The sequence below is a fragment of the Chiloscyllium punctatum genome, chromosome 9, assembly GCF_047496795.1.
Source record: "Chiloscyllium punctatum isolate Juve2018m chromosome 9, sChiPun1.3, whole genome shotgun sequence".
NCBI classification, from domain to species: Eukaryota; Metazoa; Chordata; class Chondrichthyes; order Orectolobiformes; family Hemiscylliidae; genus Chiloscyllium; species Chiloscyllium punctatum.
In genome coordinates this window covers 73,299,332-73,316,191 of record NC_092747.1, presented here as the reverse complement: position 1 = coordinate 73,316,191, position 16,860 = coordinate 73,299,332, and the positions used below count along the sequence as shown (strand labels likewise).

General features: G+C 40.8%; 1 protein-coding gene across 6 annotated transcripts in view; it reads left to right on the top strand.

The window, feature by feature from the left end:
• The window catches only part of slc36a4 (solute carrier family 36 member 4), a 243,042-nt gene that overhangs the window by 74,506 nt on the left and 151,676 nt on the right, over nt 1-16,860 (top strand). For all 6 annotated transcript variants that reach the window (XR_011961540.1, XM_072577808.1, XM_072577807.1 and 3 more), the window contains exons 5-6: nt 11,047-11,142; nt 15,538-15,622. Coding sequence is in view for 5 of the 6 variants with exons in the window: in XM_072577808.1 (XP_072433909.1) it covers nt 11,047-11,142; nt 15,538-15,622 (181 nt within the window). In the remaining variant the exon portion in view is untranslated. The remainder of the gene's footprint in view (nt 1-11,046; nt 11,143-15,537; nt 15,623-16,860) is intronic.

Genomic DNA, 16,860 nt, shown 5'->3' with positions numbered 1-16,860 from the left:
AGTCATTTCTGAGATATCTTCGATGTAGAGGAGAGTGGCTAGGGTTTCTGGATGCGTTTAGTCTGCTTGTTTAGATTTGTTGTTAAGAAATCAGCGGACTGTGTTCATTAGGTGCCTGTTCTTTTTGAATATGCTGTAGAGGTGATTTTCCTCTGTTCTTCGTAGTTCCTCTGTGCTGCAGTGTGTGATAGTTTGTTGAAAATATGTTTGCATGCAGCTTTGTTTGTGGGTGTTGGGATGGTTGCTTCTGCACTTCAGTCTGTATGTGTCGTTTTCCTGTGAACATTGGTTTGAAGTTCCCCGTTGAGTATTCACTCTACTGTGACATTTAGGAATGGCAGTTTGTTGTTGTTTTCCTCCTCTTTAGTGAATTTTATGCCAGTAAGCATTTTTAGGGTGTCGGTTTGCTCGCTGAACTGTAGGTTTGATATCTAGACGTTTCATTACCTGGCTAGGTAACATCATCAGTGGCGACCTCCAAGTGAAAAGAAGCTGTTATCTCCTGCTTTCTATTTATATCTTTCTCCTGGATGGGGTTCCTGGGGTTTGTGGTGGTGTCATTTCCTGTTCGTTTTTTGAGGGGTTGGTAGATGGCATCTAGATCTATGTGTTTGTTTATGGCGTTGTGGTTGGAGTGCCAGGCCTCTAGGAATTCTCTGGCATGTCTTTGTTTATCTTGTCCCAGTCGAAATGGTGTTTTTTTTTCATCCGTGTGTAGTGTTACGAGGGAGAGAGGGTCGTGTCTTTTTGTGGCTAGCTGGTGTTAGTGTATCCTGGTGGCTAACTTTCTCCCTGTTTGTCCTACGTAGTGTTTGTGGCAGTCCTTGCATGGAATTTTGTAGGTGATGTTGGTTTTGTCCATGGGTTGTACTGGGTCTTTTAAGTTTGTTAGTTTTTGTTTGAGTGTGTCGGTGGGTTTGTGTGCTACTAGGATTCAGAGGGGTCTTAGTAGTCTGGCTGTCATTTCTGAAACTTCTTTGATGTATGGTAAGGTGGTTAGGGTTTCTGGCTGTTTTTGATCTGTTTGTCGTGGTTTGTTCTTGAGAAATCTGTGCACTGTATTTTTTGAGTATCCGTACTTCTTGAATACGTTGTATAGATGGTTCTCCTCTGTTTTCCGAAGTTTGCCTGTGCTGCAGTGTGTGGTGGCTCGTTGGAATAGTGTTCTGATACAGCTTTGTTTGTGTGTGTTGGGATGGTTGCTGGTGTAGTTAAGTATTTGGTCAGTGTTTGTCGGTTTTCTGTATACGCAGGTTTGTAGTTCTCCGTTGTCCTTTCTTTCAACTGTGACGTCCATGAATGCGAGTTTGTTATCGGTTTTTTCCTCCTTGGTGAACTTTATGCCTGTGAGGGTGTTGATGATGATGATAAATGTCTCTTCTATCTTGTTTCGTTTTGTGATGACAAAGGTGTCATCCACGTAGCGGACCCAAAGGTTGGATTAGATGGTTGGTACAGCTGTTTGTTCAAGTCTCTGCATTACTGCCTCTGCTAGGAACCCTGATATCGGAGATCCCATGGGTGTTCTGTTGGTTTTGTCTATAGTTGTTGTTGAAAGTGAAATGAGTGGTAAGGCATAGGTCCACTACCATGACAATGTAATCCTTGCCGATGAAATTGGTGGTGTTTGGTTATGTGTCTTTGGTTTTTCTAATAGTGTAGTCAGTGTTTCCTTGGCCAGCTTGATGCTGATGGATGTGAGCAGGGGTGTTCTATCAAAAGAGACCATTATTTCATTCTCTTCTATCTTGGTGTCTTTGTTGTTCAGGAATTCTTGGGTGGAGTGGATAGAGTGCCATGAGTCTTCTAAGTGTTGTAGTCTTTGGTGTAGCTCCTTGGCTAATCTGTACATTGGTGTTCCAAGTAGTGAGACTATCAGTCTGAGGGGGTCTCCTGCTTTGTGAATTTTGGGTAATCCGTAGAAGCGTGGTATGTTGGATCTGTCTGGTTTAATTTTTTGGAAGTCTGTCTTATTTAATTCTCCAGAGTTTGGGAGCTTTTTGAGTAGGGCTGTGATTCGGTTCTTTAGTTGTGGGGTCAGGTCTCTTGCCACCTGTTGGTAAGTGTCAGTATCTGCATGCAGTGCATTCGCTTTCTCAATGTAGTCTGTTCGGTTTAAATGACTGTCGAGCATCCTTTGTTTTCCTACCTGCAGACAATGTTTTTATCCTTTTTGAGTCCATCTAGTACTTTCCTTTCTTGCGTATTGAGTGTGTTTCCATTCTTTTTCCTGCTTAATATTGGTGCAACTGTCTGTCTGATGGTTTGCTAGGTTTCTTCTGTGAGTTCATTGTCTAACTGTTGTTTCAACTGCTGCTTAGAAATCTTTCTTGTCTGCATCCTGGAAGTTTTAATTTAATCCTCTTACTAAGACAGCTTTTTCACTTGGTGAGTTTTGAGAAGATTTGTAGCTCAGGATGAGGTTCTGGATGTAAGTTTGTTTGCTGAGCTGGACTATTTGTTTTCAGGTGTTTCATCACCGTACTAGGTAACATCATCAGTGAGCCTCCAGTGAAGCACTGGTGGTAGGCTAGCTTTTTATTTGTGTTTAGGTTTCCGTGGGTTGGTGATTTCATAACGTGGTGATGTCATTTCCTGTTCTTTTTCCCAGGGAGTGGTAAATGTGTTCATTGTTAGAGTTTCAGTTGGAATGCCTTGCTTCTAGGAATTCTCGTACGTGTCTCTGTTTGGCTTGTTCTAGGATGGATTCATAAATAGAAAGCAGGTCACTAATGCCAGTCCTTCACCAGAGCCTCACTAATGATGTTACCGAGTATGGTAACAAAAAATCTGAAAATGAACCTTGCAGCTCAGCGAGCAAACTTAGATCCAGATCCTCAACCTGAACAACAAATCTTCTCAGAACCCACAAACACCTGCTCCTTACCAGAAATCTGTGCCTCCTGGTTATTAACCCCTCTACTCAGGACAAAAATGTCTCCCCATTAATAATTAATGAAAAACTGCAGGTCCTGAAAATCTGAAGTAAAAACAAAGTGCTGGAGAATCTCAGCAGGTCTGGCAGCATATGTAGAAAGAAAACCGAGGACACGTTTTGAGTCCAGAAACCTAGAACATAACTCTGTTTTGCTCTGTAGAGATGCTATGAGACCTGCCAAGTTTCTCCAGCACTTTTGTTTTTTGTTTCTGTACAGTATATGCCCCTTGCAACTTTGTAAACCTCAATTAGACCCTTTAACCTGAACCTTCCCTGTTCGGTAAAGGGCCCCATCCTATCTAGTCTGTCTTCATAGCTGAATCACTCCAGACCGGACAACATTCTGGTGAATCTCTTCTGTATCCTTTCTAGTGCATCACCCTACAGCCTTCTAATCTCTTTGTATAAGAATTCTATAATTTACATAGTTAATTCTGGAATTAATTAAAGCACTTCATTGTTTGTACTTTACAGCAATTTAGTCAATTTCCAAGTGTAATGTAATTGTTGCCAGGAATGGAGTGGAGTGTTTGAGTTATAAGAGGGTTGGTGGGGCTGGAACTTTTATAATTGTGACAAATATAATTGTGATTTAGGATGATGAGCATTTAAATTTTGATGGAAAAAAGGAAATGTTTGATGGAAAAGGAACATTTCCTTTTTTCCAACACCCAACCCCCATAAAGTCATAGAGTCATATAGCATGAAAACAGAATCTTCGGTCCATCTTGTCCATGCCAACCAAGTTTCCCAAACTAGCCATTTGCCTGCATTTTGTTCAGATCCCTCTAAATCTTACTTATTTATGTCCATGTTCAAATATCTTTTAAATGTTGTAACTGTACTTGCATCGACTGCTTCCACTGGCAGTTCATTTCACATACGAAACTACACTCTGTGTGCTTGTCATGTCCCTTTTTAAAACTTTTTTCTTCGCACCATCAAAATATGCCCCCTGGTTTTGAAATCCCCTATCCTAGGGAAAAGACCATTGCTATTTACCCTATCTATGCTGTTATGATTTTATAAACCTTTACAATCTCACCCCTCAACCTCTCATGCTCCAGTGGAAAAAGTTCTAGGCCAGGCAGCCTCTCCTTTTTAACTCAAATCTTCCAGCTCTGTTAACATGCTTGCAAATATTTTCTGAATCCTCTCCAATTTAATAATCTTCATATAGCAGGGCGACTAGACCTGAACACATTACTCCAAAAGTGGCTTCACTGGCATGCTGTACAACTGCAACATAACATCCCAACTCTGATACTCAGTAGTCTGAGCAATGAAGGCAAACATGCTGAATGCCTTCTTAACCACTCTATCTGCCTGTGACACAACTTTCAAAGAGCTGTATACCTGAACCCATAGGTCTCTCTGTTCGACTACACTACCCAGGACTCTACCAATAATTGTATAAGTCCTGCCCTTGTTCATCTTACCAAAATGGAACACCTCATATTTATCCAAATTAAACTCCATCTCACACTCCTCACACCATTGACACGATTAACCAAGATCCCTTTGAAATCTTAGATAACCACCTTCGCTGTCTACTGTATCATGAATTTTGGTGTTGTCTGCATCATTGATGCTTCCTAAATTCTCATATAAAAGATTTATATGAATGACAAGCAACAGAGGACCCAGCACCAATCCCTGTGGAACACGAATGGTCACAGGCTTCCACCACTACTCTCTCAGTTATGGACAAGCCAATTTTGTATCCATTTGGCAAGCTGTTAGTGATTCCCAAGTGTTCCAGCTTTACTGTGGAATCTTGTCAACGGCTTCACTAATGCTTATGCGGATAACGTCTACTGCTCTACCCTCCTCTTTCTTTTTAGTCATATCCTCAAAAAACTCCATCAGTTTGTGAGACACAATTTCCCATGCAGAAAGCATGTTGACTACCTCTGTTAGCCCTTGCTTGTCCTAATGCATGTAAATCCTATCTATCAAAATCTCCTCCAACAGTTTAGACACCGTTGATGTCAGACTCACTAGTCTGTAGTTCCCATGTTTCTCTTTAAGCCTTTCTTAAGTAAAGGCACAACGTCAGCCACCCTCCAGTTCTCCAGCACCTCATTCATGGCTGTAGATAATACAGATAGCTCTGCTAGGGGTCAAGCTATTTCTCCCCCAGCCTTCCCACCCTCCTGAGGTACACTTGATCCTGGAGATTTATCCGCGTTCATGTTTTTCAAGAACTCCAGGACCTCCTCTTCTGTAATGTGGAGTCTTTTCAAGACATTAGTGTTTATTTCCCTGAGTTCCCTAGCCTCCATGTCTTCCTTCCTTTTGACTTCCGGTGGAGTCTTAGATTATGGCTAGTAAGACTAAGAAGAAGAACAGATGGAGAGGTTACTGAACACAATGAGATTGGCAGTCTAAGGTGTATTTTTTTTAATGCAAGGAGTATGACAGGTAAGACAGAGGAAGTTACTGCTTGGATTAATATAAATATCTAGGATGTTATAACTATTACAGAGATATGATTGAGAGAGGGACAAGACTGGCAGCTTAATGTTCCAGACTTAGATGTTTCAGGTGAGAAACAGATGTAAAAGAGGTGGGGGAGTTGTCTTACTGATTTGGGAGAATCTCAGAGCTGTACTGAGGGGGGGCACTTTGGAAGGTTCATTCAGCAAGGCCATAAGGATAGCACTGGGGAAAATAAAGAGTACAATCACTTGGGGATTGTGCTACAAGGCTCCCGATATCCAGCAGTGATAGAAGAAAAGATACGTGGATCAGTTATGGCAAAGTGTAAAAGCAATGGGATTGTTGTAGTGGGTGAATTTAACTTCTCCAAATTGACTGGGACTTTCTTCGTGCCAAGGCCTTGGATGAGAGAGAATTTGTTAGATGGGTCCAGTATAGCTTTTTGAAACCATGAAAAATAGTTCAACCTGGGAAGGGGCCATATGAGACCTTACATTGGAGAATGAGCACGGCTAGGTGATTGAAGTTTCAGTGGAGGACCACTTCTGAACAGTGACCATAAGTCCATAACATTTTAAATTACTTATGAATAAGCAAACAGTAGTTCTGAGGTGAAATTAGTTGATTGGGGAAAAGGTAAATATCATAGTATTAGGCAGGAACTGGGGAATATAGATTGGGGGCTGTTTGAGGGCAAAATTGGCATTTGGAACCCATACATTTCTGTTAAAATGGACAATAATGATAGTAAGATTTGGGAACCTTGGTTGGCGGGAGAAATTGTGAGCTTAGATAAGGCATTTGTAAGGTTTAGGAAACCGAACACAGATCGAGCCCTCAATGAATTCAAAGATAGCAGCAAAAGCTCAAGCACGGTGGCACAGTGGTTAGCACTGCTGCCTCACAGCGCCTGAGACCCGGGTTCATTTCCCGCCTCAGGCGACTGACTGTGTGGAGTTTGCACGTTCTCCCCGTGTCTGCGTGGGTTTCCTCCGGGTGCTCCGGTTTCCTCCCACAGTCCAAAGATGTGCAGGCCAGGTGAATTGGCCAAGCTAAAATTGCCCATAGTGTTAGGTAAGAGGTAAATGCAGATTTGGATGTAGGGGTATGGGTGGGTTACGCTTCGGCGGGGCGGTGTGGACTTGTTGGGCCGAAGGGCCTGTTTCCACACTGTAAGTAATCTAATCTAATCTAATCTAATCAAAGAATTAGACTAAAAGTGGCCAGAAATGTCTTTGGCAAACAGGGTTAAAGAAAATCCCAAAGGCATTTTATCTGTAAATAAGGAGCAAGAGGTCCACTGAAAGACAAAGGAAGAAATTAATAGATGGAGGTGGAGGAATTGCATGAGGTCCTTAATGAATTCACAAACGGGAAGGATGTAGAATCATAGAGATGTACAGTACGGAAATAGACCCTTCGGTTCAACTTGTCCATGTCGACCAGATATCCTAAATTAATCTGGTCCCATTTGCCGGTACTTGGCCCATATATCTTTGATCCCTTCCTATTCATATACACATCCAGGTGGCTTTTAAATGTTGTAATTGTTCTAGCCTCCTCCACTCTTCTGGCAACTCATTCCATACATCAACTTCTGTATGAACTCGTTGCGTCTTAGGTCCCTTTTTTAAATCTAACCCTTCTCACCCGAAACCTATGCCCTCTAGTTCTGGACTCCACCACCCTAGGGAAAAAAAACTTTGTCTATTTATTCTATTCATGCCCCTCATGGTTTTATAAACCTCAATAAGGTCACCCCTCGCTTTCGATGCTCCAAGGAAAACAGCCCCAGCCTATTCAGCCTCTTTCTTAGGTGGATGGTGAATCTTGGAAAGGGTATGTTGATATTCTGAGGTATGTCAGCATTAAAAAGGAGATGGCTTTGGGTATTTTGAAAAATATTAAGATCGGAAAAACCTGAGGAACTGATGGTATCTATCCCAGAATGCTGAGAGAGGCAGATGAAGAAATTGTTGGGGCTTATACAAAATGTTTTAAGTTCAGCAATATTCTGACAAGTTGGGCAGTGATAGAGCTGTGGTTCAGTGATGGACCTGCAGGTAATACAGGAGTCTTCTGCGGTTATTCCCCTCTGTAAAAGAATAGCCTGTCAGGGGAGTAAATAGCAACAGCCAGGCCTGTGGCACCATGACTGACTCTGCTATAGAGCAGGGCTGGGCAAGGTCCAAACGAGCCATAGTAGTAGGAGACTTGCTAATTAGGAGCACAGACAGGCATTTCTGTGGCCATGATTGAGACTCCAAGATGATGTGTTGCCTCCCTGGTACCTGGATTAAACATTATCTCTGAATGGTTGCATGAAATTCTTAAGGTGTAGGGTGAGCAGCTAGAGGTTATTGTACACACTGGAACCAACTCACTATGGAATGAGTTCAGGGAGTTAGGAAAGAGGCTAAAAAACAGGACATCTCTGGGTTACTACCAGTGCCACGTGCAAGTGAGGCAAGTGGTAGAAAAAAAACCCAACAGATTAATGCATGGCTAAGGAGCTGGCACAGGGGGCAGGGTTTCAAGTTCTTGGATCATTGGAATTGCTTCTGGGGCAGGGGTGACCTATCCAAGAGGGACGGGTTGCATCCAAGTTGGAGGGGAACCATTATCCTTGTAGGGAAGTTCACTAGTGCTACCCAGGAGGATTTAAACTAGAGTGGCAAAGGGCTGGGAACCAATACAGCAGGCCAGCAAGTGAAGGGACTGAGGGGAAGGTAGGATCAGTAAGTCAGAAAGTAAGGCCAGGCAGACACAGGTAAATGAACATGATGGTATTAATGGACTGAAGTGTGTTTATTTCAACACAAGAACTATTATAGGTAAGGGAGGTGGGTGAGCTTAGAACCTGGATCATACATAGGGCTGTGGTGTTGTGGCCATTACAGAGACTTGGCTGAGAGTAACACAGGACTCTTCCAGGGTTTTGTTATTTTAGATAAGGCAGAGAGGAAGGTGAAAGAAGTGGAGGAGTTCAATGAGGGAAATTGTCACATCTGCACTTCGAGTACATACTAGAAGACTCATCCACTGATGCAATATGGATAGACCTCAAAAATAAGATGGGTGCAAACACTCTGATAGGATTATACTATAGGCTCCCCAACAGTCACTGAGATATTGAGGCACAAATATGTACACAGATTAGGGAAAGATGCAGTAACAACAGGGTTGTCATAGTGGGTGACTTTAACTTCCCCAATATTAACTGGGACTTCCTTATAGCAAAAGGTTTAGACAGTGCAGAATTTAAGTGCATCCAAGAGGGTTTCTTGAAACAGAATGTAGATAGTCCAACTAGAGGAGGTGCCATACTAGACCTTGCATTGGCTAATGAGCCTGGCCGGGTGACTGACCTTTCAGTGGGAGAGAGCATTTTGGAAATAGTGATTACAACTCCTTAAGTTTTAAGAAAGCTTTGAATAAGGGTACATTAAGACATTGGGGGAAGACAAATAATGTCCATTTGACATGTGGGACTTGTTTAAAGACCTGCTGATGAGAGTTCAGGACTGGCATGTTCTAATAAGGAGGAAGGACAAGGATGGCAAGTTGGCAAGGATGACCCTTGGATAATGAGGGACATTGTGAATTTAGTCAAAAGGGAAAAAGAAGCATATATAAGTTTTAGGAAGCTAAAATTGGACAGGTCCATGAAGAATGTAAAGAAAGCCAGAAAAAACTCAAGAAGAGAATTAGGAGAACAAGAAGGAGCCATGAAATGACCTTGGCAAGTAGCATTAAAGAGAATCCCAAGACTTTTCTTTGCATACTTTAAAAATAAGAGGATAACAAGGTAGAAAGTAGGACCACTCAGTGGTAAAGAAGGGAGCTTGTACTTGGAGGCAGAGGATGTGGGTGAGATCCTAAATGAATACTTTCTGTTAGTCTTCATCCAGGAGAAGGATATGGAGGATAGTGGGATTAGTATGGAGCATGCTAACATGTTAGGGCATTTCGAGATCAAGAAAAAATTAGTTTTGGGTCTTGTGAAGTATCATAAGCTGGATAAGTCCACAGGGCCTGATAGAATCTACTGTAGGCTATTGAAAAAGGCAGGAGAGGATATTGTTGGGGCCTTGACCAAAATCTTTGTAACCTCGTTAGCCACTGGAAAGGTCCCAAAAGATTGGCAAGTTGTTGTTCCTCCATTCAAGAAGAAGAAATAGGGATAATCTAGGTAACTGTAGACCAGTGAATCTTACATTGGTGGTTGGGAAGCTATTGGAGGTCATGTCTTACTAACTTGATTGAACGCAAGGTTTGTGAAGGTTTGTAGCTCAGGTTGAGGTTTAGGGTGTAGATTTGCTCACTGAGCTGCAGGTTTGATATCCAGACGTTTCATTACCTGACTAGGTAACATCATCAGTGGCGACCTCCAAGTGAAGCGAAGCTGTTGTCTCCTGCTTTCTATTTATATCTTTCTCCTGGATGGGGTTCCTGGGGTTTGTGGTGATGTCATTTCCTGTTCATTTTCTGAGGGGTTGATAGATGGCATCTAGATCTATGTGTTGTTTATGGCGTTGTGGTTGGAGTGCCAGGCCTCTAGGAATTCTCTGGCATGTCTTTGCTTGTGATGTCAGGTATGTGATCTCTGCTGTTTGTGATATATACGTATGTATAAGTAACTGGGATGAAAATGTTACAAAGATCAATGGAGTTGTGGATATGTACAAGGTTGTTAAATGATACAGTGAGGTATAGGTCAGTTGCCGATATGGGTGGAGAAGTGGCAGATGGAGTTTAGTCCGGGTAAGTACTTTGGGAGATCAAATGTTAAGGATAAGTCTACAGTTAATGGCAGGACCCTGATCTGTATTAATGTACAGAGTGAATTTGAAGTTCAAGTCCATAACACCCTGAAAGTGGCCACACAAGTAGATAGGGTGGTAAAGAAGGCATATAGCATCAGCAATGTTCTGATGAAGCACTTATGCCTGAAATGTTAATGCTACTGCTCCTCGAATGCTGCCTGACCTACTGTGCTTTTCCAGCGACACACTTCTCAAATTAAGTACAAGAGTCAGGATATAATGTTGCAGCTTTACAAGACTTTGGTTAGGTCACATTTGTAGTTTTGCATTCACTTCGGGTTGTCACATTTCAGGAAGGATGTGGAGGTTTTGGAGAGGGTGCGAAGAGGTTTACCAGGATGCTGTCTGGATTAGAGGGTATGAGCTATAATGAGAGGCTAGAAAAATTTGTGTTGTTTTCTCTGGAGTAGCAGAGACTGAGAGGAGACTTGATAGAAGTCTATAAATTTGTGAGGTACATAGATAGGGTTGACCGTCAGAATCTTTTTCCAAGAATTGAAATTTCTAATACTGGAGCACATGCATCTAACATGAGAGGGGAAAAATTCAAAAGAGAAGTGAGGGGCATTTTTGTTTTTTGCACAGTGAGTGGTAGGAGTCTGGAATGTGCTGCCAGGGATGGGTGGTGGATACAGATACAATAGCTGTGTTTGAGACTTTTCAATAATGATATGAATTTGCAGGAAATGGAGGGATTTGAACCAAGGCCAGGCAGAAGGGATTAGTTTAATTTGGCATCACGTTCAGCATAACATCATGGGCTGAAAGGCCCATTCCTATGCTGTTCTTTATTCTAGATGTTGCAGTGCTAATACTTGACAATTTTTTTTCTATATGCAGATTTCAAAAACAAGGTCTGAGTTATGGTGACACAGTTACATTTGCCTTGGAACAAGGACCACTCTTATATCTTCGAAGCAAAGCTTCATGGGGAAGGTAAAATTGATGGAATGCAGTTGGACACTCAATGTCTAGAAATTATTAAACTGTTGCAATTAGGTCCCTATACTAACATCTCATTGTAAATATATATTATGTATGAACATGATGTGGTGAATGACAGACATTTCCCACTGGTTTTCTTTGTTCTGTATTTGATATTATGTGCTGTTAATTTGATTTCGGGAAAATAAAGCGATTAGATCTTGTGTTTTTAAAGGAACACAGAGTTGCAGACAATATTTCTTTACTTTGCAATTTGACAGTTATGGTCTATCTGGTAGTTTTAGAATGGAGGTAATGGCAAGGTGTTGAGAGGAACAATGTCGATAGTCTATTTTATATTTTGAACAGTAGCCCAGAGGAATTAATTTCTGTGCTATGTAAAAATTTTTCTCAGTCCGTTCTTTACTCATTCACTGAAAGTGGATGATGTCGTTAAGGCATCTTGTTACCCATCTGGAATTGCCCTTGAACTGGTTGGCTTCTTTGTCAACTGCCTTCTGAAATAGCCAATCAACCACATTGCTGGGTCTTGTGTCACATATTAGCCAGATAAAGTGAGGACAGCAGATTTCCTTCCCCAAAGGATATTAGTGAACGAGGTGATTCATTTTTCAACAATTAAGTTAAACTTCTGTGTGGAGTTTGCACATTCTCCTGGTATCTGCGTGGGTTTCCTCTGGGTGCCATAGTTTCCTCCCACAATCCAAAGATGTGCAGGTTTGGTGAATTGGCTGTGCTAAATTGCCCATAATGTTCAGGGATGTGTAGGTTAGATGCATTAGTCAAGGGTAAATGTAGAGTAATATGGTAGGGGAGTGGGTCTGGGTAGATTTTCCTTCAGAATTTCGGTGTGAACTTGTTGGACCAAATGGCCTGTTTTCACGGTGTGGGGATTTTATGAATGAATAAAATTCCACCAGCTTCCTTGATGGGATTTCAATCTGTGTCACCCAGAGCATTACCCTGGGCCTCTGAATACTAGTTTAGTATGTTCCCAAGGGTAGCCCACAAACCTAACACCACACTTAAACAGCGATTAATGAATCTAAAGGATCCATTAGATACCACCAGCAAAACTAACGTCATTTACAAGATACCATGCAAGAACTGTAAAAAAAATTACATTGGACAAACTAGCAGGAAACTTGCCACCAGGATACATGAACACCAACTGGCCACCAAAAGACACAATCCACTATCACTGGTTTCTATAAATGCAGACAAAGAAGGATACCACTTTGACTGGGACAATGCACACATCCTAGGACAGGCTAAACAAAGACACACATGAGGTGTGGCATTCTAACCAGAAGTCCATCAATAAACACATCGATTTAGATCCTATCTACCTTGCCTTGAAAAAAGAACCGGAAATGATATCACCTACCTTAAGAAACCAAGACCTATAAATAGAGAGGTGGGACATAACACCAGCACTTCGCCGGAGACTTACACTGATGATGTGCTTACCTAGTGTGGTGATGAAATGCCTGAAATCAAACCTTCAAGCTCAGTGAGCTAACTTACATACTTATCATCAATCTGAGCTACAAATCTTCTCAAATATCACTAACAAGCTTGATTTTTAAATCTGATATTGTGTCCTGTAATCAAAGACTTTCCTCCCTGAGAACATTAGCTTTCTTTTATTAATTTTCTAATGCTAGTTGTGAACAGTCAGATTTGTTGAATTCAGTTTCACACTTAATGCAGGATTTGAGCTGATTGTCTCTAATAGGATACAGAGATCCTTGGCTGTGACTATTTTTGTCAAAGTACTCACTTTATGTGATAAATGTGATTTGATGGTAGTAGAGTTTCACTGTTCCAAATGTTGAAAATTTGACTTTGTATTCCCAGACACATTATTTTTCCCCAAGACATTTTGCTAGGAAAACACACACTAGACTTTTTTTTTGCTGCAATACCTTAACTTTAAAATATAACAAAGAACTGCAGCTGATGGAAATCTGGAGCAAAAACAGAAATTGCTGGAGAAACTCAGCAGATCTGGCAGCACCACTGGAAGGGTCACTGGACCTGAAACATTAACTCTAGTTTTATATCCGCAATAGTTAAGAGAATTCTGCGCTTCACTTTGTAAAGACTGTCAATGTTGGGCAGTCTCCTCAAGGTGACCAGCAGGTAGCTTTAATCATGGAGGCAATTCATTCCATAACCTTGAAGATTGTTGTTATGTTCAGCCTTTACACCCTCAGTTCAAAAATGCCACCAATTCTTTTATCAAGTTGTTTGATTGACTGTCTGTCAATTCACCCAACAGTTGTCAGCTAAGAAGCAGTGTATTTATTTCTTGTCGAACCTATGCATAAATATAAAATATTAAATGTTTGGTAAATTCCAGGATTCCTAAAAGTGCAGGGCATATTAAATAGCATGAATGTAGCTATTTCCCTATTAAATCTTGACTGTTCTGCCCCCAGCACTTGTTTCTCTTCAAGCTTTGCTGCCATGTCATGCTCACTGTTCACATTTTCTAAGTTAGATGGATTTAGCGTTCGCAATGGTGCTGTCTTTCTTAGGGCTTCTAACTGCAGTGTTTATGTACTATTGAGCAAAGATAGGAAAACATTGAATCATAGGAAAATTGCTTATTGATATCCTTCAAATATACTGTGTATTTCATCTTACGAGGTAGTGTCTTTATAGCTTTGAGTATCCTTGAGTAGGAATAAGTGAAAGGGTGACATATGTATTTGTGGCATTGCATTAACTGAGTTAAAGAGAGACCGTCTGTTTAATTCTTTTCCAACTCTTATTGCCCAAGAATCTTTTCAAAGATTTCTGATTGGTGATTCATTTTGTAGTTAGTACATGCGTTGAATTTTTAGCCATCTTGTGCAAACTGAGTTGAAGTATATTGGCCATATCAGATTTGTGCCCTTCTTGCGTGCCATCTATATGGTGGTAATTGACTGTACAGCTACGTTATTGAAATGTTTTAATGAGTTCATCACTTGTAACATGTGTTTGGCAGGGCTGTCTATTTGACTGTGTTGCTGTGATTTTGGGCATAAGATTCAATGTCACATCTTGTGTACATGTTTGGCATGGTTTTGTTGTATATGCGGAGTAACTTGATTGGTTGCAGTTTGTAGTATATTATCAGAACATTTTCAGAATCCTTTAAAATGCACCATCTTCTCCTGTATGTCTTTCTTGTCTTGAAATGTTAACCAATCCTTTCAGATATTGATGAATCTCAGTCTTTCCTTGATTTTTTGATTTTTGAACTCTGCTAACTATGAAATGTGAAACCAATATCAAACTTAATGCCAATATTCAAACTTATTTGGCAGAACATGAGTTGATATTCTCTTTGGGCCTGCCTTCATCTCAACTTTTTGAACACTATGTCACTTATTTAATGAAAGACAGTTCAAACCATTAGTTTGTTTGTTGGCAGCATAAAAATGGAGGGTTGGTAATGAATGCATATCTGTAAATATCAGGAAACACCAGGTGATCAACTATTTACCTCCCAACTGGAAATTCCTTAGGATTCGTAAAGGGATCTATCATATTTCAGCTATAGCACAGCTGACTGACAAATTTTCTACCCTGAGAGGAAATGGTATGGATTCAGACTCTAATAGTTGTTGAGTACACTTGGATACATTGGCGCAGTAGTAGGAGTTGCACTATTGGAATGCCATCATTTGGCTGAGGCATTTTATAATAACTCAGCTGCCTCAGGTGAAGTAAAATATCCCATGACAATATTCCAAGGTATGCAAGGAGATCTTCTCATATCTTAGTCAATATTTATTCTTGATTTATGTCTTGGAAAACAAATGATCTCATTGTCGTTTCATAAGATCATATTGAATGCCTGCCATTTTGCCGCACATTATAAAAGAGACTAGGCAGTGGGCCGCACGGTGGCACAGTGGTTAGCACTGCTGCCTCACAGTGCAAGAGACCCGGGTTCAATTCCCACCTCAGGCGACTGTCTGTGTGGAGTTTGCACATTCTCCCCATGTCTGTGTGGGTTTCCTCCGGGTGCTCCGGTTTCCTCCCACAGTCCAAAGATGTGCAGGTCAAGTGAATTGGCCATGCTAAATTGCCCGTAGTGTTAGGGACATTGGTAAATGTAGGGGAATGGGTCTGGGTGAGTTGCGCTTCGACAGGTCAGTGTGGACTTGTTGGGCCAAAGGGCCTGTTTCCAGATTGTAAGTAATCTAATCTAATCTTAAAAAAAAAGACTATGCAGTGCATCCAAAATTATTGTATTGACTGAAATAGTTTACAGTGTTGAAAAGTGCTATATAAATATTAGTTGTCTTGTTCGTTTTGTTACATGAATGTTAAAGCACCTACCTTTATAATGATGGTTGATTGACAGTGATATACCTTTCTTTTTAGGGTGACTGTTGAGTTCTTCCTCATCATTACACAACTTGGATTTTGCTCAGTTTATTTTGTTTTTCTTGCTGCTAACATGAAACAGGTAAGCTCTGAGTGAACAGTTAAAATGAAGTCCAACAACTGAAGTTGAAAGAGTTGATTTACTCCCTGTGAAAGCTGAAGACATCATTTAAACCATCTTCCAGTTACAAATTGCACACCGTTTTACTGCTTAGAAACATCAAATTGGTTTATTTGTTACATTTTGAGCATCAGAACTGCCATTGATGTTTAAGCAGACTTTTAGAAAGACAGTAATCATAAAAGGTGAGAGGTTAACCTAAACTTCATCCATATAATAGGTGTAATTTCAAACACTTTATTAACTTTTCATTGTTTTCTGATTGGAGGTCCAGTGTAGGAAAAGTAGCATGCACATAGTCATACAGCACGGAACCAGATCCTTCGATCCAAGTAGTCCATGCCAAACATATGGACTCAACTTGTCCCACCTGCCTGGTCCTCGTCCATATCTCTCCAAATCCTTTCTATTCGTGTACCCATCCAAACGTCTTTCAAACATTGTAACTGTAGCCGCATCCACCACTTCCTCAGGAAGTTCATTCCACATGCAAACCACCATCTGTGTAAAACATTTGCCTGTCGTGTCTTTTTTAACTCTATCTTCTCACTTTGAAAATGTGCTTCCTAGTCTTGAAATCCTCCACCTAGGCAAAAGACAACTATCATTATTAATTCTACCAAATCTCTTATTATTTTATAAAATTCTCTCAGGTCGCCTCTCAATTTCCTATGCCTCAGTGAAAAAAATCCCAGTCTATCCAGCCTTTCTCTCTGATTCAAACCTTCCATACTCAGCAACATTCTGGTAAATCTCTTCTTCATCCCCTTCAATTTAGTAATATCCTTCCTATAGTTGGGTGACCAGAATTGGACACAGTATTCCAGACGAGGCCTCACCAATGTTCTGTACAACCTCAACGTAACTTTCCAATTCATGCACTCAAAGGACTGAGTGATGAACGCAAGGGTGCCAAATACCCTGTCTGTAAGTGATGCAAACTTCAAAGAATTATGTACCTGCACCCCTGGGTCTATCTGTTCTACGACACTACCTAAGGCTTTACCATTAATCATATAAGCTCTACCCTTGTTTGTTGTACCAAAATGCAATCCCTTGCATTTATCCAGATTGAATTCCATTTGCCATTTTTCAGCCCATTGACCCAATTATGGCTTAAATAATCCAAAAGCCTTTTGCACACTGTGCATTGCTTACATAACAAAACAGTTGTAATTTTGCTTTCAATGTTACATATA